The 25,085-nt window shown below is 41.3% G+C and overlaps 1 protein-coding gene across 3 annotated transcripts in view; it reads right to left on the bottom strand.

Moving 5' to 3' along the window:
• Positions 1-25,085, bottom strand: part of HHIP (hedgehog interacting protein) — a 438,585-nt gene that overhangs the window by 65,136 nt on the left and 348,364 nt on the right. For all 3 annotated transcript variants that reach the window (XM_029600029.1, XM_029600180.1, XM_029600103.1), the window contains exon 12: positions 18,841-18,922. In XM_029600029.1, coding sequence (XP_029455889.1) covers positions 18,841-18,922 — 82 coding nt within the window. The remainder of the gene's footprint in view (positions 1-18,840; positions 18,923-25,085) is intronic.

Genomic DNA, 25,085 nt, shown 5'->3' with positions numbered 1-25,085 from the left:
CGGATCCGTAGCGTCAGGCCAGCCCAGGGGAATCGGGACCAAGATGCGGAGAGAAGCCGCGGCTGCACTGTCCGTCAGAGCCGAAGGGAGTCGCATCCCAGGTAGAGAGGGTGGCGCGAGGGGCAAGAAGAGGCACGAATGCAACAGTACCCCCCTTCAAAGTGTGATCTCTTTTTGGGTACCAGTTTATGTACCAGAGATACGCGAGGTGGAACTGATGAGCAACTCTTATCCAATAGGTCTAAGTATCCCTAAAGATGGTTCTTGGGGTCGAAGCCTTTTCAGGCCAACAAATTCAGTCTCTGTTCAAACATCCAAGGTCTCAAAATTTTGAGTTCAAGTTCGTATGACACGGATAAATGTAGATTTGAAGAATGTAGTAGAATGTATAATGACGTCAGCAGCAATGAGATGGGCTGCCGTGGACATCAATGAGGTTTCAGTGGAAGTGGTGATGTAGAAATGGTCCAATATCCACTTCTGATGTAGCTCTTCCGCAGGATGCTGGAAGAGAGATGTTGATAATACCAGCAAGATGAACAGGTTGATGGATGGATAATCTTCATCCTTGGAATCAAACAGTGCTGTACCCCAGCATGACTTCCGAATGATCCAACGAAGTTGATGAGTAGAAACCTATTCTTCTTTCCTTGGAATCAACCAGTGCCATAAGTATGGGCTCGACTTCCAAGTGGTCCTTAAGTAAAGTTGATGAATAGAGATATCTTCTTTTTCTTCTTCGGAATCAAACAGTGCTGTACCCCAGCACGACTTCCGAATAGGCCAATCAAAATACTGGTAGCTAGGAATGTCTTCTTACGTCAGAATCAGCAGTGCTGTAAACCTCCAGCACGACCTCCGAGTGGATCATCATAAAATTGAGAGGTAGAGATGACTTCTACTTCGGAATCAACAGTGCTGTTGTTCTTCAGCACGACTTCCAAGTAGGTAGAATGTAGTAGTATTCTTAATTTGTAATCCAAGAAGACATTGTAGATGAAGAGTGCCACCTAGCTTATGGCGTGCATAGCAACCGCTATAACTACCAGCAAGAACTTGAAAAACTGCTGGTGATGTTGATAAGATCCTCAAAAGAAGTGGTGGTGAAAAGAATCGTCCAAGGCCCACTTCATCGTGTGATACAATATTGGATCTTGTGATTTACCACATGGGCTCCTCAGGTATTCCACAAAACATCTGAGATGATAGTCGTCTCTTGCCCTTGAGTCCTTCAGGGCAGAGGTTCAAACAGTCACTGGTTCAGGGTTCATCGAGACTGGACGAGAGAGTGGAGGAGATATTGCTGTATAGCCCAAGAACAGTCCTCTCGCAGGACTCAGGCTTGTCCATTTTCCGGATGACTAGGGCAAACAGAAACATCATGGCCTGGCTGACCACAGGACATGCACAGGCCGTCCTTCTTTCTATATCTTCTCTCTTTAGACGTCAAGTGACCACAGCCAGATTCCTTCGGTTCTTTCTTCACAGCAGGAGGTGCTGTTCCCCTTGTTAGTGCAGGAGCACTGGTTGGTTTTAACCCAGGTAACACCTTAGGCCGGAGTTCCTTCACCTTGTCTCGCAGCCGCCAGTCAATTCGAGTGACTAAGGATATCAATACTTCCAGCGAGTCAGGTGTCTGATGAGCAACCAGCTCATCTTTTATGCGAGTGTCCAGGCCTCTGCAAAAGAGTGTCTTCAGACATCTGAGGTCCCAGCGCAACTCTGCTGCTAGAGTTTTAAATTCAATGGCAAATTCCGCCAGGGATGTGTTGCCATGCTTTAAGTCCACCAAAGCAAATCCAGCAACAGACATATGAGCAGGGTCATCAAAAACGGATTTAAACAAGTCCATAAATCCTTCTTTGTCCTGCAAGTTAGGGTCCTTATGTTCCCACAAGGTAGAAGCCCACGACAAGGCTCTTCCATCCAAATAAGACAGAATGTAGATGTCTTGGAGAGACTTGTGGGAAACATTGAAGGTTATAGAGTGAAGTGTAAGCTATACTGGTTCAGGAAGCCTCGAGTCTTCTGGAGTTCTCCGGAGAATCGAACAGGCACCGCCAGTGGAAAAGCTGATTTTAAAGTTATCTCTGGTAACTGGTTTTCTTGTATAGAAGCTGTGCTTTGTGCCTTTTGTGTATGAAGCTGGTGAAAGGCTGCAGTACGTTTCTCCAGGGTTTCTTGCTGTTCTGAAAGGCATTGAGCCAGGCCCGGTATAGCCTGCAAGGCAGAATGGTGAGCCAGTTTCACTGGAGTTAATTGTTTCAATATTTTCAGCCGGATTCACTGGAGTTAATTGTGTTTCAATAATTTCAGCCGGATTCACTGGAGTTAGCAATCTGTTACGCTCTCCTTCTCCAAAGGGGAGGAGCTAGCAATCTGTTACGCTCGTCTCCTCCAGAGGGGAGAGTTAGCAATCTGCTGTCGCTCACTCTGCCAGGAGGGCGAAGTTGGCAAACTGTTCTGCTGTGCTCCTGAAAGGGGAAGGAGTAGCGATATGACATGACCTGCTCCTCCAGAGGGGAGGAGTTAGCTATTTGTAATTCTGTTATCAAACTGCTGTTTGCTAACAGATACTCCTGTAAGGAAAGGAAGTAGCAAGCTGTATCAATCTGCTAAGGAGTAGCAATCTGTTATGGATCAACTCTCCAAGGAAGAGGAGTTGGCAATAGGTATATGAGATAGCAATCTATCATGCCCCCCACTACGGAGTAGCAATCTGTATATATATATATATATATATATATATATATATTTATATAAGCTGCTGGCAAGTCTCAGAGAAACAGGAGTAGATGTCTGTATAATACTTCCATGAGCGGAGTCAGTGGTCTGTAATGGTTGGCTCCCACACGGTGACAATAGTGAAAGGAATGACCACTTGGAGGAAATGGTGAATCCCTGGGCCGATGAGATAAACACAATAGTTCTTTATTAGACTGGAAGCTGGACCACCAGAGGTGGCAGTAGTGAGTCGCTGTGTCCAGCAAGGCTGAAGTCCTTCTGATACTGGAATATAATTTCTGGGTTGCTGAGCTGTAGAGAGAGACTAGAAGTAGTGAGTAGACAGGGTATATTGGATACAAGATGGTAAACTCATAATAGTAGATGTCTGCAATGGTCTCTATGCCACAGAGAGTCTTCAGTACATTCAGGAACAGGAGCTGTAGGCGAGCACTGGTTTCCACAAACAGTCTGTAATAAGAACTCACAATTGCTGTATATGAAATGGCTTCTAGAGTAGAAGAGAGTCTGTATAAGATTCTAGAAACATGGGCCCTCATGGAGCCAGTAATGGTTCATATCTTTAATCTTGCCAGTGTAACTCTTGATCTCTGTACCCGTGATAACATCTTGGATGGAAGGGAGTCTTCAGAGCAATAGAAATGTAGGCCCTCGTGGAGCGAGTACCGATTCCTATGTAATAAAACTCACTGTATTCACGTCCGCGATCGTTTCCAGGAAATGAGGAGTCTTCCGAGTGTTCTGGCAATCTGAAATCAAGAAGAGAGAGCAGAGCCCCCGTGGAGCGGGTACTCCTAGTAACTTTGAAAAGGCCGAGCAGTGGGGTCGGTTCCCCGGCTGACCCGGATCGTTGTTGCAAGTATCATGGACTGCCGAAGCAAGTCCCGTTGGAGTTCCTTGCTAACTCGTTAGAGGTTAGCAAACAAAGACCTTTTAAAGTGCAGATGGATGATGTCACTACGGGAGGACACCCCCGAGGTTCGCGCCCTTGCTGGTACAAAGTCTGGAGCACGCGTGTGCGCGCGCCCTTACGTTACATGGCGGATCCGTAGCGTCAGGCCAGCCCGGGGGAACCGGGACCAAGAGGCGGAGAGAAGCTGCGGCTGCACTGTCCGTCAGAGCCGAAGGGAGTCGCATCCCAGGTAGAGAGGGTGGAGCGAGGGGCGAGAAGAGGCACAAACACAACAACAATTAAGCTCTGGAATTTGTTGCCCGAGGATGTGGTTAGTGCAGTTAGTGTAGCTAGGTTTAAAAAAGGTTTGGATATGTTCTTAGAGGAGAAATTCATTAACTACTATTAATCAAACTGACTTAGGGAATGGCCTCTGCTATTACTGGCACCAGTAGCATGGGATCTTCTTAATGTTTGGGTACTCACCAGGTTCTTGTAGCCTGGATTGGCCTCTGTTGGAAACTGGATGCTGGGCTTGATGGACCCTTGGTCTGACCCAACATGGCAATTTCTTATGTTCTTATAAAGTGGTATGATTTCCCAATTGGGTCCCACAGGGATCCATTTTATCTCCTGTTCTTTTTAATATTTACTTACTTTCACTGTGTATTCTTTTGAGCTCTTTTAAAGTATTTTTTAGATGTTATGCGGACAATTTCCAAATTTACTTTCCAATTACGAACAATGCAATGGCTTCTCTTTCCAGGATTTCTAATTGTTTAATCGCAGTTGGGGATTGGATGCTTTCCAATGGCTTGATTTTGAATGTTGGTACGTCAAAGGTCTTATGGGTCTCAAAGAGACCAAGAACACCAGAGTTATCCCCCATTTCAATAAATGGGATGGTATCCCTTTAATGGATCAGGTAAAAAATGTAAGGGTAATTTTTGATAGTAAATTGACTTTAGAATGATAGCAAACGCTTTCATTCTGACCACATTTGATTATAGCAAAGAACTGTTTACGCATATTGCGGTTGTTGCAGAATTCAGCCGAGCATCTGGTGACTAAAATGCCTGTAAAGGAACACATTACTCTCCATCTGCAGCAACTACACTGGTTACCCATTGTTTTTAGAGTAAATCACTCAGAAATAAAAAGCTGGAGTATCTTGCAAAAATGTGTGTGCCCTATCAGCCCTCCCAATCATTACTGTCACCCAATCAGTATTTGCTGGTAATTCCAGCATAGAGGAAGCCCATTTACAAGAGACTAGGAATTGGGCTTTGTTGGTGATTGGGTTTAAAATTTTGTAATGATTTGTTGGAAAAATTGCAGTTAATACATGATTTGAAACTTTTTAGGAAAATGCTTAAGCTGTTTTTTTTAGGGAAGCATTTAACTGATTTAAGGCTTTTCAGGGGATGGATTTTATTGTTTAATTTACAGAAGTATTAATTGACTCAGGACATTTACGTTCTGGATTATAGTTTGTTTTTATTGCTTTATGTTAATCAAGTTCTCTGCTTAGCATTATTTGTTATTATAAGCGGATTGCAAATATTTTAAATAAATAAATAAATTAAAGTCCACATACGATCTATACATATATATACAATGAAGCTTTTTTTTAGGGGTGTTAACAAGCCAGTAACCCACTTCAGACCTTCTATGGTCCGTGCCAGTCTTCTCTATCATTCACCCCAATAGTATTTTAAAGGTTTTCTATGCAGGTAAAAAATATTTTTTTAGCCATACTGAATAAATCAAAGTCCCTCCTCTGTAAACCAAAATTTAATAAATAACGTATCTGTCCATGATGTTCAAGCTCAGATGATCATCTCTCATTCTCAACAAACATCATTGCTGTTTTTTTGTTGTTGTTGTTGATTTAGTTCCTGCACAAATAGGGATTGGCACTTATTATTTAGTACATGTAGGGGTAGATTTTAAAAGAGTGTGCGGGTGTACATATGCGCGCGTTACCCGGCGCGCAGCCACAAATGCCCGATTTTATAACATGCTTGCGCAGGCGCGCATGTTATAAAATCCGGGGTCGGCGCGCAAGGGGGTGCACAATTGTGCCCTCCCAAGCCGCTCCTAAATCAGAGTGGCCTCGGAGGGAACTTTCCTACCCCCCCCCCCCACTCCCCTACCTCCCCTGCCCTTTCCCCCTACCTTTTATGTTGTGTTTTTTTTTTTATCTCGAAACTTACTTCAGCCCAGTTAAAAGGTGGTGCTGTTTTCTGCACTACTACCAGCGATAATGTCCAAAACATTATCGCCAGCAGCGGTGCTGCCACCACATTTCTCTAAATCCCTCCCAAACTTTACCCCTTCCCCTAATTTTAATTTTACCGCCGCAATAAGCCCATTATCACTTGCGATAATGCCCTAACACACACGATAATGGACTATCGCACCTTGGAAAATGACCCTATAAGTTTGTACCTGAAGCAATGGAGGGTTAGGTGACTTGCCCAAGGTCACAAGGAGTAACAAAGGGACTTGAACGCTGTTCTTCTGGTTTGTAGCCCACTGCGCTAACCACTAGGCTACTCCTACACACCACTTCTTATGAACAAAGGGGTGGTAATCTGGAGTAGAAGGAGGCAATATTACTGAAGAAGTATCTGATTCTGGTACTAAACTTAGTGCAACATCTTTTGAAAAGATTTTTTTTTAAATTGGTGCTTGAATGCTTTGGCACAAGGAGGACTTTTTCTCCTCTTTTCTGTCTAGGGCAAGACAAGAGAATTTTGGTGCCATTTTCAAAAGGACTCTGACCTGTTAGATCAAGGTACTGAACCCTAGAATTCCTCTGTCTTTGTTTTAGGGTTCATTGGTAGAGAACTTAGTAAATGTTTCAGTTTGAGGTCTCTGTAGTGCAAAGACTACAAGCTGAAAAATTTGAGACATCATGCAAGGGCTGAAACAGCACAGGGCAACATTTGTGGAAGTCGAGGCTGGGCATTTTAAAATTACATTTAGTGCATCTTTTAGATGTTTTTTTTTTTTACTTGACATGGCAAAGAAAGGTGCTTTAAACTTAGTGAATGGAGATGGGAAATGGAAAAAATGACCTACTTCTACTTTTTTGTAAACTTTTTTTTCAGAAACTTGAAGATAAAATAAAATAATAACTGAAAGGAAAACAATAAGTCATGAAATAAGAAGGTTGACCTGTGAAATGATGAGTGGCTATGAAGAGAGACCAAATGAGTTCCTTTTGCTTTGTAGAAGAAAAGAGACTGAGGAGATGTGCATGGCGGCAGTTGTGCGGGAACACCTGTGCATACTTAGAAAGACTTCTAGGCTATCTGAACTCTGCTTGAGAATGTTGTGTGTCGACGCTGTCAGATGACATTACCAATTTGTGTGGTAGATACAGTCTTTTTCCACAGAGAAATATTTGTTAAGAAATTCCACTTTCTCCTCGTCAGCTTCTGTATATTTACCCCGCTTCACTTTCAACTCTTACAATCCCTTATTTGCATTTCCTCCTATCACTAATATATCTAATAAAAGTCTTGTTTCTTTGTTTTACTGTATTAGCTTATTTTCTCTTCCATTTGTACCTTCACTCTCCTGATTACTTTCCAAGCTTCTCTTAGCTTTTCCAGATATTTCCACCTGTCTTTCTCTTTCTGCTATAAGAACAACTCCAGCCTTTGAAGTCTGTGGTGATTCCCCTGATACAATCATAAGTGAAATACAGTTCTGTGTCGAATTGAGAAACAACGAAATAACAAGTCTATGAGCTAAGGAAATTTCTATCGTGCAAATATAAAAATTCAAAAATATATTTAGAAAGTGATATATATGGACCGTTGATTACATCAATGAACCAGCATTTGTAATACACAGTGAGGTTCAACATACGAAGGCTCTTTTTTCTTGAGTAGGGTTACATGTGGTTTAAAGTTTCAGTGAAATTAATGGGACATGACTCTGCTGTGCTTTAACCATATCCCAGTCATAGTTCTCTGTGTACCACGTCTCTATGACTGTATTCAAGTTAGCCTCTTCCATGAAAACCTCTACTACATAAGAACAATATCCTGTTTCAACAGTGCCCAACCCAGATCATAAGTACCTGGCAGGACCCCATATAGTTGATAGATCCCATGCTGCTTACGCCCAGGAATAACTAGTGGCTTTCCCCAAGTCTATCTGGTTAATAACATTTTATGGACTTTTCCTCCAGGAACTTGTCCAAACTTTTTTTAAACCTAGTTATGCTAACCACTTTTACCACATCCTCTGGTAATGAATTCCAGAGCTTAATTGTGCATTGAGTGAAAATATATTTTCTTTGATTTATTTTAAATGTGCTACTTAGTAACTTCATCGAGTGTCTCCTGGGTCCAGCTGTTGTCTTCCCCTCTGCTTGAGATTTCTGTCTTTGATGCTTCAGTAAGCATTTCATTAATGCAGCCCTCACTGTCCTGGATTCTTTTCAGCATTGCCACTTACTCCCTCAGTTCTATTACCTTTTTCTTGGGGGATTTGACCTACAATCATCTTTTACAGAACTAGTTCCTTACTGTAGATCAGCACCTAGGGGGCAATTTTCAATAGCCCGTGTTTTTGCAAACTACTGAGTATTTTCTACCTGCGGATCTTGGAGTCAATTTGCAAAGGGAAATAACACAAGTAGATTCCCTTTTAAAACTATCTACTAGGTACATGGGTACTTTTATTTATTAGTTATTTATGAATATTTGATGTTCTGCCTGTTCTCAAAGTTGGTCTTGAGGCAGATTATAATAAATTTAAATGAACAGAGTCAATAGAACAGTTCACAAGTAAATCAAAATTTTCAATTAACATACCATTGGGATCTAACATAGGAAAATACATTACTGAATAGTTTCAAGACCTAGTAATATCCCTATTATATATACAGCAGTCCCTCGTCAGGAGTTCAGGAAGCTGGGTCAAAGTTGGGCACATCCTATTTCTGTGGGCAGTAGAATGGGAGCAAAACAATACAATCTTAACATGACTGATGGAATGAACCCACACTGTACCAGAGATTGTGGTATCACAAAAATTGCAACACTTACACAGAGAATGCACTGATAAAATTCACCTCTAAGGTGGGCTGCTCTTTAAAAACCTGATGCCATTGTTGTCATATTGAAGTAGCTCTATCCAATGCTTTATCAGTGTATTTTAATAAACAGACCATATTTTCTTTTGCTAATGTAGACTTATAGCATAATAAAGAATTCCTAACCAACTGTAGGGCTTTCTTATACACCCTTTTTTTATAGCAGAGGCAGGATATACATGATCAAGTTGTGCATGTGTCTCTTTTAGAAGATGAGGAGACATTCAGCCAGGAAATAGCAGCACATTCTCCATGTGAGTATTGTGATTTTTATGATATCACAATCTTTGGTACAGCATGGGTTCATCCCATAAGTCATGTTAAGACAGTATGGAAAACTTTCACTGATTGTAATTCTGACTACATGGTGTATGCTATTATTTGCCCATGTTTAAAAATATACATTGGTCGCATTAAAAGATAGGTAAGAACAAGACTTATAGAACATCAGAGTTCTATAGGATGGGAAAGATCAATGCATCAATTTTTCAGCACTGCTTAGACAACCAACATATTTTTTCTCAATTAAGATGGACAATCTTAGAACAGGTGCTACCATCTTCCCGTGGTGGGGATAGAGAAATTCAGTTTATCATGAGCCATTCGGAATTTTTCTTTACCTACAAAAGCACCAGCTGATTTGAATGAGGAAATAGAATGGCACACTTGATTATGATTTATAATTTAAGGTTTAGTTTTAATGGTACAGAATCTTTCCAAGATATCATCAACATCTTAATGATTGTTTTTTTAAGTCAGTTGATTGAACCAATTTGAAAGAAAATGTCTGTGATAGGTTGTATTTTAGGAAGTTTGTTCCTATAAGAATCCAATATTTGTATATTCCAATGATGTGACCAGTGATTCTTGCAGAATTTTGGAATAATCTACATATCCCTGAAGAAGATGGCATTTGAAAACGGGGCCTTTTTGGGTTTTGATTATAAAATATATGTACATTCACACTGCCTCTTAAGATGTGTTGTTTTCTTGAAGAATATATGGTCATTGATGCTGCCTTTGAAGATAAGTTTTTCACATGCATAATTTTAAAAAATATAAAGAAAATACAATGTTAAGTGACACAACGATAATATCTCAGTACTGCTGTAAATTAATCAGTGGTAGCCTAGTATGAGTATTTCCTTTTCACATTTTAAATTAGTCTGTCAGAGTCATGTAATGGTGTTACAGTTTAAGTGATCTTTAGTGAAGCATAATACTTTACTACAGAGGACATGTAATTGATGAGATATAAGGGCATAATATGACTTCAAAGATTCAGGCAGATGATAGTACGGGAAGATTTGAAACCAAAGGCCTCCATCAAGGGAAAAGGAGGAAGAGGTTAAAGCAAGAGAGAATGACAGAAGGGAAACTTTGTCTCATCCACATGGAGTCTGAGATGAGGGTCAGATATCAGGTAGGATGTAACAGTGAGCCATGTACAAATTTAGGGGGTAATTTTTTAAAACGTGACATTAATATTTAAATGAGGGGAAAGGGCAGGGTTAGGGTGGGGTAAAAAACATTTTTATTCTGGTACTGCTGAGGGTGATAATGTTTTACACATTATTGCCGGCAGTAGCGCCGGAAATAACATCACCTTTTGCTGTGGCTCTATGGGGCGAAAGTATGCAGTGCGGCCAGAATCGTGGTGGGTGAAAACAGCCGGCTGCACACCCCCCACCCCTTTTTTTTTGTGAGTCATCATTCCACTATTATAGCGGAACGATGAATCCCGGGGTAAAATTGGTAAAGTATCTGAAACCGGTTTCAAAGCCAGTTCTCAGTGGATAATAACATTGAATATTGTATATGCAATCTATAAACACAACCTTTTCAACAGAATAAATAAGTTCTGAATTGAGTGACATAAAATAATTTCAGATGCTAGGGGCATTACAAGAATAATTTATTCCTTCCAGTAGTAAACCAGCACTCCACATTTCCTGCAGTTAGCATTTACTAATTTAAAGTAAACATGAAATGATTATTGTCTTTCTTAAAAAATACTTCTGGTGAGTGCTAATAATATTATTAGGAGCAGATTCAGAAGCAAAGTATTTGACATATTGCAGCAGTGTAAGTTAGCTGATTTTCTCACTTATTTTCAAGTTTAAGAAAATATCCTTCAATATCCCATGCATGCCAATGCAAACGAAGAAGTGTCATGCCATTTGAGCCATGTGCAAGCTATTCACCAGCAATTATAGGAGGTAAGAATCTGGACATCATTAGACAGGTAACTACGCTCCCCGGTGATAAAACTGGTACACACAAGAGCCGCAGTTTCTTAAATATTCCAGTATTTATTGGAGAAGTGGAAAAAGGAAGATGGTTTGGTAAAACTCTGCTTCCCCTTCACCAATAAATACAGGAATGAAGTAATATAACCTACATGGATTTCTTAGTTTGTTTTGAAAGCATAGAAAGAAGATAAATGGTGACTTTTTTAAAATAACTTTGAATAAACAATGTTTAGTTGGCCTAAAATTAACATGCTGTTTAATTATGCAAAAATAAATTTTATGTTCTTATAGAGAGAGAGAGAGTAAATAACTTCTGATAATGAGGCTTGCAATTAAAAAAAACCAAAACATTGATTCTGACCGAAGGAACAAAGACCAATAGAGGAGTATATTTCATGAGACTGAAGGTCACTATGACCTACAGGTCACCATGCCCTTCTTGGAACCCATTTTACCAGCACAAAGTGCCACACTACATTTGCTAAATAAAATAATTCCCAGGAGACAGAATTCTGATGATACTGTCACATTAACTATTTCTGCTTGGGATGTGACATACATACATAAAAGCTTGTCACACAAGCACATTATAATTGTCTCACACACACACACACACGCGCACACAGCCTCTATCATAAAAAAGAATCACACACACTCATATCTGCTGTAGCCATTTATTCCTCTTTAGATTTTCTCCACTTTTCCTAGCTCCTTTTTCTCTTTCTTTCTTGCTGTACAGGCCTCCTTCCCCTCTCTTCATATCTTCCCATATTTCACTCTAGGCTGTTTTTGTGGAAGGATTTAGAAGTGCTGTTTGCTGGTGGTACTAAAGGGAGTTTTGTGCCTGGTGTGGAGGACAAGGGAACTGCTTCTACAGGGAATGAGTCTCTGTAATGTCATAAAATATACAGTATATGAAATATATATGAAACATTTTGTATGACAATGCTCTACATGTTTTATTTTCTTGAGCTGGAGTGATGGCTGTTCCTTATTTTTTCACCCACCTGCCAGTAGTAAACCTGTTTTATGGATCCCTTACAACTTATTACTTACCATTGAATACGCTCTGCATCACTGTTTTTCAGACATAATGTATGAAACAAAAGCATACTTCAGTTTAGTAACCTGCCAAGAGTTAGTGTTTTTTCCAGATTTACTGAAAGGGAATAATGTGACAGCCTTCCAGCTCTTAAAATTTCAGGCCTCAGCAATACAGCCACTTTATTCCTATATAGCATACTTGCTCCTGACCTTTAGTCTTTAGAGAATGTTGTCGTGTTTAAAAAACTACTCCCCAGAGGAGCCTGTATCAATGTTAATAGCTATAAGGTCAATGCAACTGCTAAACAGTTTGTATTACTGTCAGGGTGGTCATGAAAACAACACCTGCTGCATGAACACTTGACAGCTGGGTCAACAGGCACTGTGGGAATTTATCAACTCTTAGTTGGGGAGGGGGCCCACTGGCATACAATTGAATGATGCTTTGGGAAAGAGTGGCTTATTGGGCTGAAGCTGTTGTATTATTTGTGACTTTATTTAGCATGGCAGAGGAAGGAATTGCTTGCAGGCGCCAGAATTCAGGTGAAAACAAGCAAAACCTTTTTTTTTTTTCCTTAAACAGAAAAAGAAGAAAACCCCAAAACTCAAGGAGAACTAAATAGCCAACACAGTGCAGTGAGAGAATTCAAAGATTCACTGTAGATTGGCAGTGTCTAAGAATGACTCCTTTTCCTAACAAATCTCACTTTTGATGAAAAAAATTAAGTCAGCCTTTGCAGCGGTTACAACGGATTTAAAGAAAAAACTATCATCATATTTTTTTGCTAGGTGTTGTTGTCAAATGAAACCTGCTAGGCTGGTTATTTACAAAGCTTTAGTTTATATATAGCTCCTATGGGAATGGTTGCTGCATGTGAAATACAGAAAAGGAGAGAGATGTGACAGTAGAAAAAAGACCATAGGGCTGAACTTTTCTGCCCATCCCCACAACTGCTCAGTTGTACAATCCCCACCACTCCCTCAGAGATCCTCTGTGCTTGCCCCAAGCTTTCTTGAATTCAAATACTGTCCTTTTCTCCACTACCTCCACTGGGAGGCTGTTCCATGCTGGACAACCAGCTGAGACAAGCAACCCATTTAAGCATTCAGTATCTGAATTACCAAGGACTAGAATTCCTTTAGTTATAAAGTGCTTAATATCTGCTCCCATGGGAACAGCTGGCACTGTGTGGCTAGATAACTGAGGGAGCATTCTGGATCCGAACTAACCATAAGGAGCAAGACTACTATTTTTGGAAACAGTATAATAAAAGGCATTGAAAGGTGCATATTGTTGACAGTTTTAAGAAATGTGCCACATTTCACCTGTGAAAAGGCAAACATGACCATAGGTGTGACTGAACAAAGTATAAAGAGTCCTAATAGGTGTGTCTGAGCCTTTCTTCTACATTTAGACAATAACATCAAAGCTTTTTTTTTACCACCTTAAAGAGATTTGAGAAGTGGCAAACATTTGAGATGTGATAACTTTTTACCATCAAGAGCGCCTTGGAAGTTTCCCAGGTTACCTGTACTTAAACTGTATAAATAAAATCTAACCTGAAACACGATCTTTCAATGTGGAGTCAGACCACCAGGAAAGAGTCCATCAATGTTAGGAGCTGGTAGGGTGGGATCAAATGAACCCCACTATATGAATGAATGATCTGCTTTATAGCTTTGGTGAGATGCAATCTAGGTAAATGTCCTTTCGTGGATTGCAAACTGCCTAAAAGACAGGAAACAGAGAGTAGGATTAAATGGACAATTTTCTCAGTGGAAGGGAGTGGACAGTGAAGTGCCTCAGGGATCTGTATTGGGACCCTTACTTTTTAATATATTTATAAATGATCTGGAAAGAAATGCGACGAGTGAGATAATCAAATTTGCAGATGACACAAAATTGTTCAGAGTAGTTAAATCACAAGCAGATTGTGATAAATTGCAGGAAGACCTTGTGAGACTGGAAAATTGGGCATCCAAATGGCAGATGAAATTTAATGTGGATAAGTGCAAGGTGATGCATATAGGGAAAAATAACCCATGCTATAATTACACAATGTTGGGTTCCATATTAGGTGCTACAACCCAAGAAAGAGATCTAGGCATCATAGTGGATAACACATTGAAATCGTCGGTTCAGTGTGCTGCAGCAGTCAAAAAAGCAAACAGAATGTTGGGAATTATTAGAAAGGGAATGGTGAATAAAACAGAAAATGTCATAATGCCTCTGTATCGCTCCATGGTGAGACCGCACCTTGAATACTGTGTACAATTTTGGTCACTGCATCTCAAAAAAGATATAATTGCAATGGAGAAGGTACAGAGAAGGGCTACCAAAATGATAAGGGGAATGGAACAGCTCCCCTATGAGGAAAGACTAAAGAGGTTAGGACTTTTCAGCTTGGAGAAGAGACGGCTGAGGGTGGATATGATAGAGATGTTTAAAATCATGAGAGGTCTTGAACGGGTAGATGTGAATCGATTATTTACTCTTTCGGATAATAGAAAGACTAGGGGGCACTCCATGAAGTTAGCATGGGGCACATTTAAAACTAATCGGAGAAAGTTCTTTTTTACTCAACGCACAATTAAACTCTGGAATTTGTTGCCAGAGGATGTGGTTAGTGCAGTTAGTATAGCTGTGTTTCATAAAGGATTGGATAAGTTCTTGGAGGAGAAGTCCATTACCTGCTATTAATTTCACTTAGAGAATAGCCACTGCCATTAGCAATGGTAACATGGAATAGACTTAGTTTTTGGGTACTTGCCAGGTTCTTATGGCCTGGATTGGCCACTGTTGGAAACAGGATGCTGGGCTTGATGGACCGTTTGTCTGACCCAGTATGGCATTTTCTTATGTTCTTAAATTTCGTTTAGTTTAGAATTTGAAAAAGCTGAAAGGCAGTAGCTGTTTGCTTTTCAGGCAGACACACAGTGGTTAGCTAAGGCCCAATCTGAATTTGCTTTGCATGATATTGGATGGGGGTAGGGGGTGGGGTGGGATTTGTGTGCAGGCCTGCTTGGTTTGATTTAACATTGGGCACATCACCATACGCTCAGGATATTTAAAGAGTACCATGGATATTGCAGGTAGGGGTCTCCCCTGCTTTAAAAAAAATGTATGTTATCTAATATAAAATATTTTTGCCAGTATTCAACACCATCTTTAAAAGACTGCAAATGAACTCTTATGAAATAGTGAAAACTGAAAGGCTTATTTTAGGGACTTTTTGTTGATTTTGGTTGTGCACGTTAACATACATCCAAGCGGACCTGCAATGAAATTCAATAGCTGACATCTGAGCAATATTTAACACATAGGACCTGAAGACAATTAGTTTGATTACTTGATTATGATAAAGAAACTAGTGTTTAAAAAAGGAATACAGTCACATGCTGAGGTATCTGTTTTCATATGGCTTTAATTAATCTGAAGAACTATTATGAAAAGCTTTGGTGCCCACATGAAAAACAGCAAAGACAATTATTTGGAAAGGAATAGAAAGTAAAACTAAGGATATCATAATGCCTTTGCATAAATCCATGGGGCAACCACACCTTGAGTATTGTGCGTAGCTCTAGTCACCTCATCTTAAATACGACATAGCGGACATAGGAAAGGTACAGTGAAGGGAGTCAAAAATGATAAAGAGGATGGGAAAGCTCCCTTATGGAGAAAGACTAAACAGATTAGGGCTCTTTAATTTGGAAAAGAGACAACTGAGGGAATATGATTGAAATTTAGAAACTCATGAGTGGGGTGGAACAGTTATTTACCCTTTCAAACCACACTAGGATTAGCAGACACTCCATGAAACTAGCAACCTGCAGATTTAAAACAAATCATAGGAAGTATTTTATCACTCAGCACACAAGCAAGTTATAAAATTTGTTGCCGGAGGATGTGGTCAAGGCAAATAACAAAGTGGGGTTCAAAAGAGGATCGGACAAGTTCCTGAAGAAAAAGTCCATAACTAGTTGTTAGTCAAGCAGACTTGGGGAAAGCGAGCGCTTATCCCTGGGAGTGAGATACAAGAAATGGATCAACTATCTGCGGGGTACCTGTGACCCGGACTGGCCACTGTCGGAGACAGAATGCTGGGCTTGATGGACCTTGGTCTGACCCAGCATGGCATTTTTTTAAGTTCTTATGTTTTCATCAAATGTTTCTGAAATCACATTTCTATGCCACCCTCAACTTAATTTGATGTTGAATCCTTTGGACAAAATGAAGTCAATGGCACAAGAGAAACATTTCTTCCAGATACTGAGGGTAAGGCATTCTCCTTCACACACATCCAGGAACGATGCAATGGAAGATCTAGGATTTCAGGTATGTCATTTTGAGACTGCCCTACTAGATAAGTCAACAAAACACAAATCCAAGGCCAAATGAGGCAGCCACTTGCAATTAGATACTGGCAATGAATATAAGGTAAAAAATGAACATTATAGAAACATAGAAATGACTCCAGAAGAAGACCAAACGGCCCATCCAGTCTTCCCAGCAAGCTTCGCACTTTTATTTTTTTTATCATACTTATCTGTTTCTCTTGGCTCTTAGTAACCTTTTGGTTCTATTTCCCTTCCACCCCCACCATTAATGTGGAGAGCAGTGTTGGAACCTCATCTAAATGAAATATCTAGCTTAATTAGTTAGGGGTAGTAACCACTGCAATAAGCAAGCTACACCCATGCTTATTTGTTTACCCAGACTATGTAATTCACTCCTTGTTGGTTGTTGTCTGTATATAGATCCACTTTTCTTCATTCCCTCTGCCGTTGAAGCAGAGAGCTATGCTGGATATGCGTGAAATATCAGTCTTTCTCCCCTGCCATTGAAGCAGAGGCAGGGGAGCGGGAGAGGACTGGCAGTGTACGGTAAAGCAACGAAGTGACTTACTTTTTTCACAGCCCTCCTCCGGAGACAGATCGCGGCTCCCCTGCCTCCCGGCGAAGATGGATGCCTGCACGGGCGAAAGCGGCCCCTGTGTGTGCGATTGGGCCGCTCAATGCGTGACGTCACATGCCGTGACGCCAAACGTCGTGACGTCACGCATTGAGCGACCCAATCACACGCACAGGGGCCGCTTTCGCCCGTGCAGGCATCCATCTTCGCCGGGAGGCAGGGGAGCTGCGATCTGTCTCCGGAGGAGGGCTGTGAAAAAAGTAAGTCACTTCGTTGCTTTACCGTACACTGCCAGTCCTCTCCCCTCCTCCCGGAGCAAGGCTGCTTTTCGCGCCTTGCTTCGGGAGGAGGGGAGAGGACTGGCAATCCTGAGCGTAGGATTGCCCGTCCTCTCTCCCCTCTCTCTCTTGCAACTTTTATTTTTTCGCTTTTTTGCTTTTTTTGCGCTTTTGTTGCTTCGGGAGGAGGGGAGAGGACTGGGGCTGCCCCGGAGACCAGCACCCATGGACGTGGCCAGGGCAGGTGAGCGGGGGCTGGGGGAAAGTTTGCCGCCTACCCTTACCCCTGCCTCTAACGCAGGGGTAAGGGTAGATGGTAAGTTAGCAGGTTAAACGCGCAGCAAAACGGCAGGGGTGCGCGTTACTGTATGGGAGGGAATACCGTAGCTAATTTGATCGTTTACATGAATTATGTGCTAGGTCTTACTTTCGGGGGAGGTCTTATATTTAGCAATTTGGCAAAACCTCTACGAGGTCTTATTTTCAGGGAAACACGGTACATAATAAAACTGTAACAGTTCGCAAATAAGAATCCAGAATTAAACACTGGGGAGGGGAGGGGTAGCAGATGTTTTATAAAGTATGTGGGTTTTCCACTTCTAAGAACGCATACTTGTGCACACCCTTGGAATCACCAGTTCGCTGATACTGCCACCAGTTCACACAAGCCCTTCAGCACTTCAGCTTGAACCCCTACCAGTTCACCCAAATGTCACATACAAACACTGCAGACAAAATATAAGTCTGATTTGAACCCGAAGCAGGACACTGGGCTTGAGGGAACTGGCAGGTGAACTGGCAGGTGTAAATATGTTTAGACAATTTCGGTAATGTATACATGTGTACCATTTACAAAATAGCAACTTGCATGCATATACTTCTGAATCTCATCCCAGAACACCCCTAGCTTACCCATTTTTTCCCTTTTAACATTTGCGAGCAAGAGTGCAAGTATGCGCATACTCTCGAAGTTTATAAAATAGCATATATGTACATAAATACATGCATATATGCTGACTTTATGCATGCAAGCCCCACGTATCTCTTTGAAAATTACCTCCACAGGGTCTACTGTAAAGGACATATAATATTTAAACTTCTCTATCCCTAGGGAGTCAACGCAACACTTTCTTGTTCTACATAACAACGGTATTGATTTTGTGCGGAGGCTGCACCAAAATTCCAGTGAATGATTCTTAAGTATCTAAATGTCCTATTTTTCACAGAGGAGAGAAAAGACAGGGGAGATATGATAGAGACATGCAAATGACTGACAGGTATAATTAAGGCACAAGAAATGGAAAGGAATTTCTAGAAAAAGAGACTAATGATAGGAGGCTCCAAGTGAGCGGCCTCAGGAGTAGCATTAGAAAATATTTCTTCACACAAAGGGTGGTGGGGGCATGGAACATTACCATGAGCTTCTTATGACCCTGAACAAGACTTCTCAATGTTGCCAACATTTTCCCATGTTTTTGTTATTGCATATAAATCTTGCAGGAAGTCTATAGTTCTTTTCAGATGCTGTGTCACAATTATTTCTTACTTAGTTGTAAGACAGATCTGATTATGTGCCTTGAGCAGGGGAAAGCAAAGGTTACCTTTTTGGGTCAATAATCCTAGAGAGTTTTCCGCTGTGAGACTGTGTCATGCTTTTGCTGCTTGATAAAATATAGACCTCACCTGTAAAAGATATAGACACAGAAATGGAAAGTTAATTTTGTACTGTTTTTTTTTTTTGTTCAAATATTTGGTCTGGTTTAACTTCTTCCGCACCTTAAGCTTTCAACCCAGCCAGAACTAGTTTGAACCCCTACTCAATAATTTACAATAGGTGGTTTGAAGCTGAGGCTCAATGGGGGTTTTATTATTTTTCAGAGTAGGTCCCAGCTTCTTCCCTCTCCGTCCTAGCCAATCACAACAACATCCTGAATTCCACTTACAGGTACCACTGTTGTGCAATAAAGAGAATTTCCTCAGCCATGGGGGGAGCTGTGAACACTGCTTCTGCAGCATCCCTCAGCCTCTGCCAAACTGATGAGCAGAAAATGGGTCCAGGAATGAAACCCAGGTCTCCTTAGTGCTGACACTAAACCATCAGAATGGCTCTTTCTTTTTTTAAATTTTCTCTTTATAAATTTCACAAAATTGCATTATGATAAACTTGAAACATGAAATATCAGTTCTATAGCAAATATAAGTAACCCTCATCTCAATTAGCTCTTGGGCAGGTGGTATACAGGGAGGGTAAAGGACCACACAAGGCCCAGTGACTCCCCCTCCCCCCAGGGATCCAACACAAGGTGGGGGGAAGTATAGTCTTTTCAAGGCCCTTAGGGTTTTGTACTAAAGGGGCCTCTTCCTGCACACCAGTCAAGCACGCCAAAAAGATCATGAGAACACCAGCTCTGTTGATCAAAATAAAAATCTTTACTGACTGATGAAAGGGAAAAGACAAAGACCAAAAATACACTTCTGAATAGTGCTCACACTGTAACTCAATCCCCCCCAAAAGTCACCGAAAATAAATACAGTCTCTTTTACCCCTTCATACATCTTCCCCCAAAATAGGTCAGATCTTAGGGACGGTACCCCTTCTACCCAGGGCCTTCCCAATACCTGTTTGGTAGCTGTAATCTTTTCTCCAAGGTCCTCCTTTCTCTCTCTCTTGAGTCTTGGACTAAATGTAGCTGAACCAGTCTCTGACTCTGGTGAACTTTGTCAAGCAGGCTGCCCTTCCTCTGACATCTCTTTGCACATTCATCCTCATATTCCAGAACTCATTTCATCAACTTTAGGACTTCCAGGAATGTCTGTCCTAAAATCCTTCTCCTCCACTCCACTCCAGTACTTAGAATTGCCTCCTCACTCCCCAGGCCAACCGTGTGAGGGGATAAGGCTCCTCAGGCACCCTCTGCGAGGAGGGACACCTGATCCCTCAGCTCTGAGCTAAGGCTGATTCTTGACTCTTCCTATGTCACATGGGCACAGGAGTGTTGTTAAACCACAGATTCCCCCCAATCAGGAGTGGTTACACTACATAAATACACCTACAATACACTGACCTCACACAAATGGGCAGAGAGTGGATGGAGACCTCTGACTCACACTGCTGGCACTAAAGGGCAAACACAGCTACAGGAGGCAGAATTTGACATTCTGTTACAAATATAAATAAGAAAATAAATCACATAACATCCAAACATAATTCAACAGTCTACTATCCCACAAAAGTACTGAGGGGGCGGGGGGTCCTCATAACTACCAATGAGGGATTGACACTGAAAAAAAAAAGAAAAAAGAAAATATACAATAAGTCTAACTCTCCAAAATAACCACTGTTTGCTAGAGATGCCTGTCAACCTTTAACCATTACAGGGACCCTGAGGACTTCCCAACTTTTTATAATTAAGGAACAAATGCAATTGAGTGGGTTCATAAAAAATATAGGAAAAATTTGGAATTTTATCAAGGCATTTATAAGGATAATGAACAATAAAGTACACTCCAAGAGACATCATTTCTTGCTTTATCTCCAGAAATTTCTTCCTACTTTCTTGAGTTTTCTTTGATAAATCTGCAAAAATGTCCATATTTCCTTGATCTAGGGCCCACTTGTATAATTGTAGCACTCTGCAGAGGCAGCCTGCTAAACTGCTATGGATTCCCAGAAGGTAGATCATTTAGAGATGGGCATTGTGATGAACTACACAAAACCAGATTTGGAGGGCCTCCTGGAAGAGGATGTAAGAGTTTGTACCTCTCTACTTGTTTACAAAGAATATAGCCACTTGGTTGTCCATCTGGATCAAGACTCTCTTCCCTGAAAAAAGTTGTGAGAAAGCCCTTGGAATATAATAGATAGTCCTCAGCTCCAAGTGGTTGATTTGCAGATCATTCCTCACTGGGTACCATGATCCTTGGGTTCATGTCACGCTGATGTGTGCCTCCCACTTCTTTGTGGAGGTGTCGATAGACAAAGTCACTTGATGCAGTGCAATGCACAAGAAGTCCACTTTTAGAATATCTGGACTCATCCACTGAATGGATACTCTCATCCTGGGATCATAAGAACCGCCATACTGGGTCTAGGATTGCCAACTAACTCTAGATTTTCAGGACAGGTTGATCCAGTCCGGTTTTACTTCATTGCAGAAGAACATAAGAAGTTGCCATACTGGGTCAGACCGAGCATCCTCTTTCCAACAGTGGCAAATCCAGGTTACAAGTACTTGGCAAATACCCAAACAATAAATAAATCCCATGCTACTAATGCATGCAAGGACTTGTAGTTTTGATTTCCCTACTACATTTTATTATTATTTTATTATTTAACACTTTTTTATACCGGCATTCGTAGGACACATCATGTCGGTTTACAAGTAACTGAGAAGGGAAATTACAATGAACAAGGGAACAATGAACATGTCTGTGTACACAATGGAGTAAAACCAGGACTGGATCAACCTGTCTTGAAAATCTGGAACTAGTTGGCAACCCTAACTGGGTCAAACCAAGGGACAATCAAGCCCAGTATCCTGCTTCCAATAGTGGCTAACCTGGGTCCCAAGTAACTTGCAGGATCCCAAATAGTAGATAGATTACATGCAGCTTATGCCCACAGAAAAGCAGTGGTTTTTCCCAAGTTTATCTGGTTAATAACAGTTTATGGACTTTTCCTTCAGGAACTTGTCCAAACCTTTTTTAAACCTGTCTACACTAACTGCCTTTACCAGATCCTCCAGCAATGAATTCCAGATCTTAACTATGCGTTGAGTGATTTATCTGATTTGATTAAAATGTGCTACTTAGTAAGTTTTTGGAGTGTCACCTAGTCTTTGTATTTTTTGAAAGAGTAAACAACCAATTTTTATTTACCTATTCCACTCCACTCATGATTTTACAGGTGATCCCTGGGTGGGATAGAACCCTCATTCTGTGCCCAAAGGCACATAGAAATAAAATAGACCCTATCTGTAACCAGTTCTCCATGAATAGCTTTTTAATTCTGAGGTCCAGGTCTCCCTGGAGGGAAATGGGGGTGGGGGGAAACATAGCTTTAAGTCCCTTTTTTCATTAACCAAAGTACATAATTCTTTTCCAAGCCTTGTAAACAGTACTGATAATCTCCACAGTGTATAGCACCAATAATCACACAGAGGCAATTTGGTTTCCAACTCCTTTAGAATGAGAAAGAGACTTCTGCTGTTCTGACAGGAAAATATCTGGTAAGAACTCAGAATGAACAGAGACTACTCCACCCATGGGGAACTGACTACTATATGGTGATGACTGACTCCAAAATTTGGGAGCTCTTGAAGTGAGGAACAGTAGGACTTTGAGCCATTTTGCCATGTGTAAACATTTCTTCCATCTTGGACAGAAGAAGTTCCAACTTTCTTTCCTGGACTCCTGGGCACAAGATGCCAAAACATTCTTCACCATCTCCAACAGTTGGCTCCCATGGGTTGGGGGATCCTCTTTGTGAAGAAGGAGGAAAGACATCTCTTCAGAGACCCACATTGGTTCATCATCACTAAGGACTGTCTGCTTGACCACCACAGACCTCTGTGCTGTGGCTGCTATTTCTGCCAAGGTAGCGGCTGGAATAAAGGTGTTCCATATTACTTGTTTCAGAACTTCCTGTCGAACAGTGCATGGATGCATTGAAGGCTCCAGCCATGCCCTCCACACAGAATTGGGACACTTGGGCTTATGTACTGAAGCACTTCATTCATATTTGACTGATCGCTCTGTGGCCTGTCATGCCGAATGTCTCAACTGCACCGAGGCATAGATGGTGCCATGGGAATCTTCTGGCCATGAACAAAGTTGGGACCTGTACCAATGAGGCTATCTCCTGCCTTAGTGTTGAGGTAGGGCCTGGTCTTGTGGAGCCCTGCCACTGGCCATGATCTATTTCAAGTCCAGCAAGTCCTGCCTTTCATGAGGGAATCTGATGTAATGATTAATGTGGCCACGTATAGCTGTTATGACCTGGCTCAGACAGCGGGAAAAAGATATTTGTGACATTCCCCTGATTACCCTGACTGTTGATTGGAATGAGTCAGATGCCATAAAATGCAGGGCGCACAATAGTTTGGTGAGGTCCGGTATTATGTGGAACTTTTAAGTGACAGGATTCAGGTCCCCTCTTGAGTTCTTGATCCAATTCCATGAGAGCTCAGGCGATACCTCTTAACCACATGTTCCACAGGCATCCCCTAGCATTGTTGTGCAGGTATGAAAAATGCGCTCTCTGTACCACCTGCATGCTCTCCTGCATTGCAAGCCCTGATGGGGGCCATCCCGCTCCACTAGTGGGGCTTGCAGCTCTGGCTCCAGTGACGGGTTCTTCCCTAGGAGGCGTTAGAATCTCCCTTCCCTGTTGTTGTGGTTGTTGCTGTTCAGCAGCCTGAAGCACTGCATATCCCACCACTAGTACACTTCCACCTAACATTGTAGCTTTAGGAAAGAGAGCAGGTAAGAAAAGATGTTTTTATTGGCTCACTAGGGTGGTATAGGAGTATCTGAGAGAAGGCCTCATTTTATTGCATGCGATAATTACTGCTATCCTGTGATAATGGCTGCTATGGCATGATAAAAAATGTTTTGCCCCCACCACAAATCAAAAAGTTATTTCCCCTGTTAAATCCAGCATTAGTATGCGATATTATACCATGAAATACAGAGGGAATACTTTAATTCCATAATTTTCTGGATTTTGCATACTCATTATCATATTTAAATACTAACAAGTCACGATAAATATCACACGTGTATTTCGCATTAGAACTTGTTTATTGCGTGATGAGACCCTAATGCGGCTTGATGAATGACCCAAATTTTTTATAATAATGGACAGAGGTCTAGCACTGTTGCCACAGTGGCAAAAATCTATTGCTCAAGGAATACATTCTTTGTTCAGATGCACCTGTGTATTGACAGTGATCAAGGAATTTCATTATAAAGTGTAGCCCCCCCCCCCCCACTGAGGTAGTTTAGATTACCTAGTGCCACGAGAGGGGTAGCTAGCATAAAAAAACCCAATATTATAAATTCTTTCAGGTTTGCTCAATTGAAAGGGGTAAGACAGTGTCCCAGAAACACTCCAAATACCACAATCTGGTCTTCACGCACAAATTCTCTGAGCAGTGATATTTCCACTTGGTTCAGTAGATCTAAACTCACTGACAAGGTGTAAGAATTTTCACTTTTACTGGAAGCAAATCAAAATAAAACATTTGAAATAACATTGTGTAGTGGACATCCACAAGTAGCTATCACTTGGGCAGGGGAATAACAAGTCAATAACACACTCTGCAAAAACAGACAATTATGCAGAGGTCTCTTACTTTGGTAACTTAGTACTTGATTGAATAATTTTAACAGTAAATCTAGCATAAATATAGCAATGCAAAGTACCAAAAATTGTCTGATATCGCTAAATGTGCATAAAATTATCACCACTGGGGCCCATGTGGGACTGATATACTGGCAAGATGGAGTTTTACTCTTTGTCTTTGTACATAATCCAGAAACATCTCACTGTCGGCTTTGAATCCCTCAGGATACAATTCTCCAAATAACCACAGCTTCTCGATGTAAATCACTGAGGCAGCACAAATCCACCCTTTAATGCAATAGAAGTTTATGGTGAATCAAGGTTGAGTTGGTGGGTTTATTCTCTCTCACTTTCTCTTTCTACACAGAGCTGGTCATTCACTTAAACATAAGACTGCCTTCTAAATGTGAGACAGGACTATTTAACAACGCGCCGGTGAGCTCTCTGCCCCCTCTGTGCCGGACTTGCCGCCGCTTCAGCGCCCGAGCCGACACCGCTCTC

The sequence above is a fragment of the Rhinatrema bivittatum genome, chromosome 1 (assembly GCF_901001135.1).
Source record: "Rhinatrema bivittatum chromosome 1, aRhiBiv1.1, whole genome shotgun sequence".
NCBI classification, from domain to species: Eukaryota; Metazoa; Chordata; class Amphibia; order Gymnophiona; family Rhinatrematidae; genus Rhinatrema; species Rhinatrema bivittatum.
The sequence above is the reverse complement of the archived record's forward strand: the minus strand, read 5'-3'. Positions and strand labels throughout refer to the sequence as shown.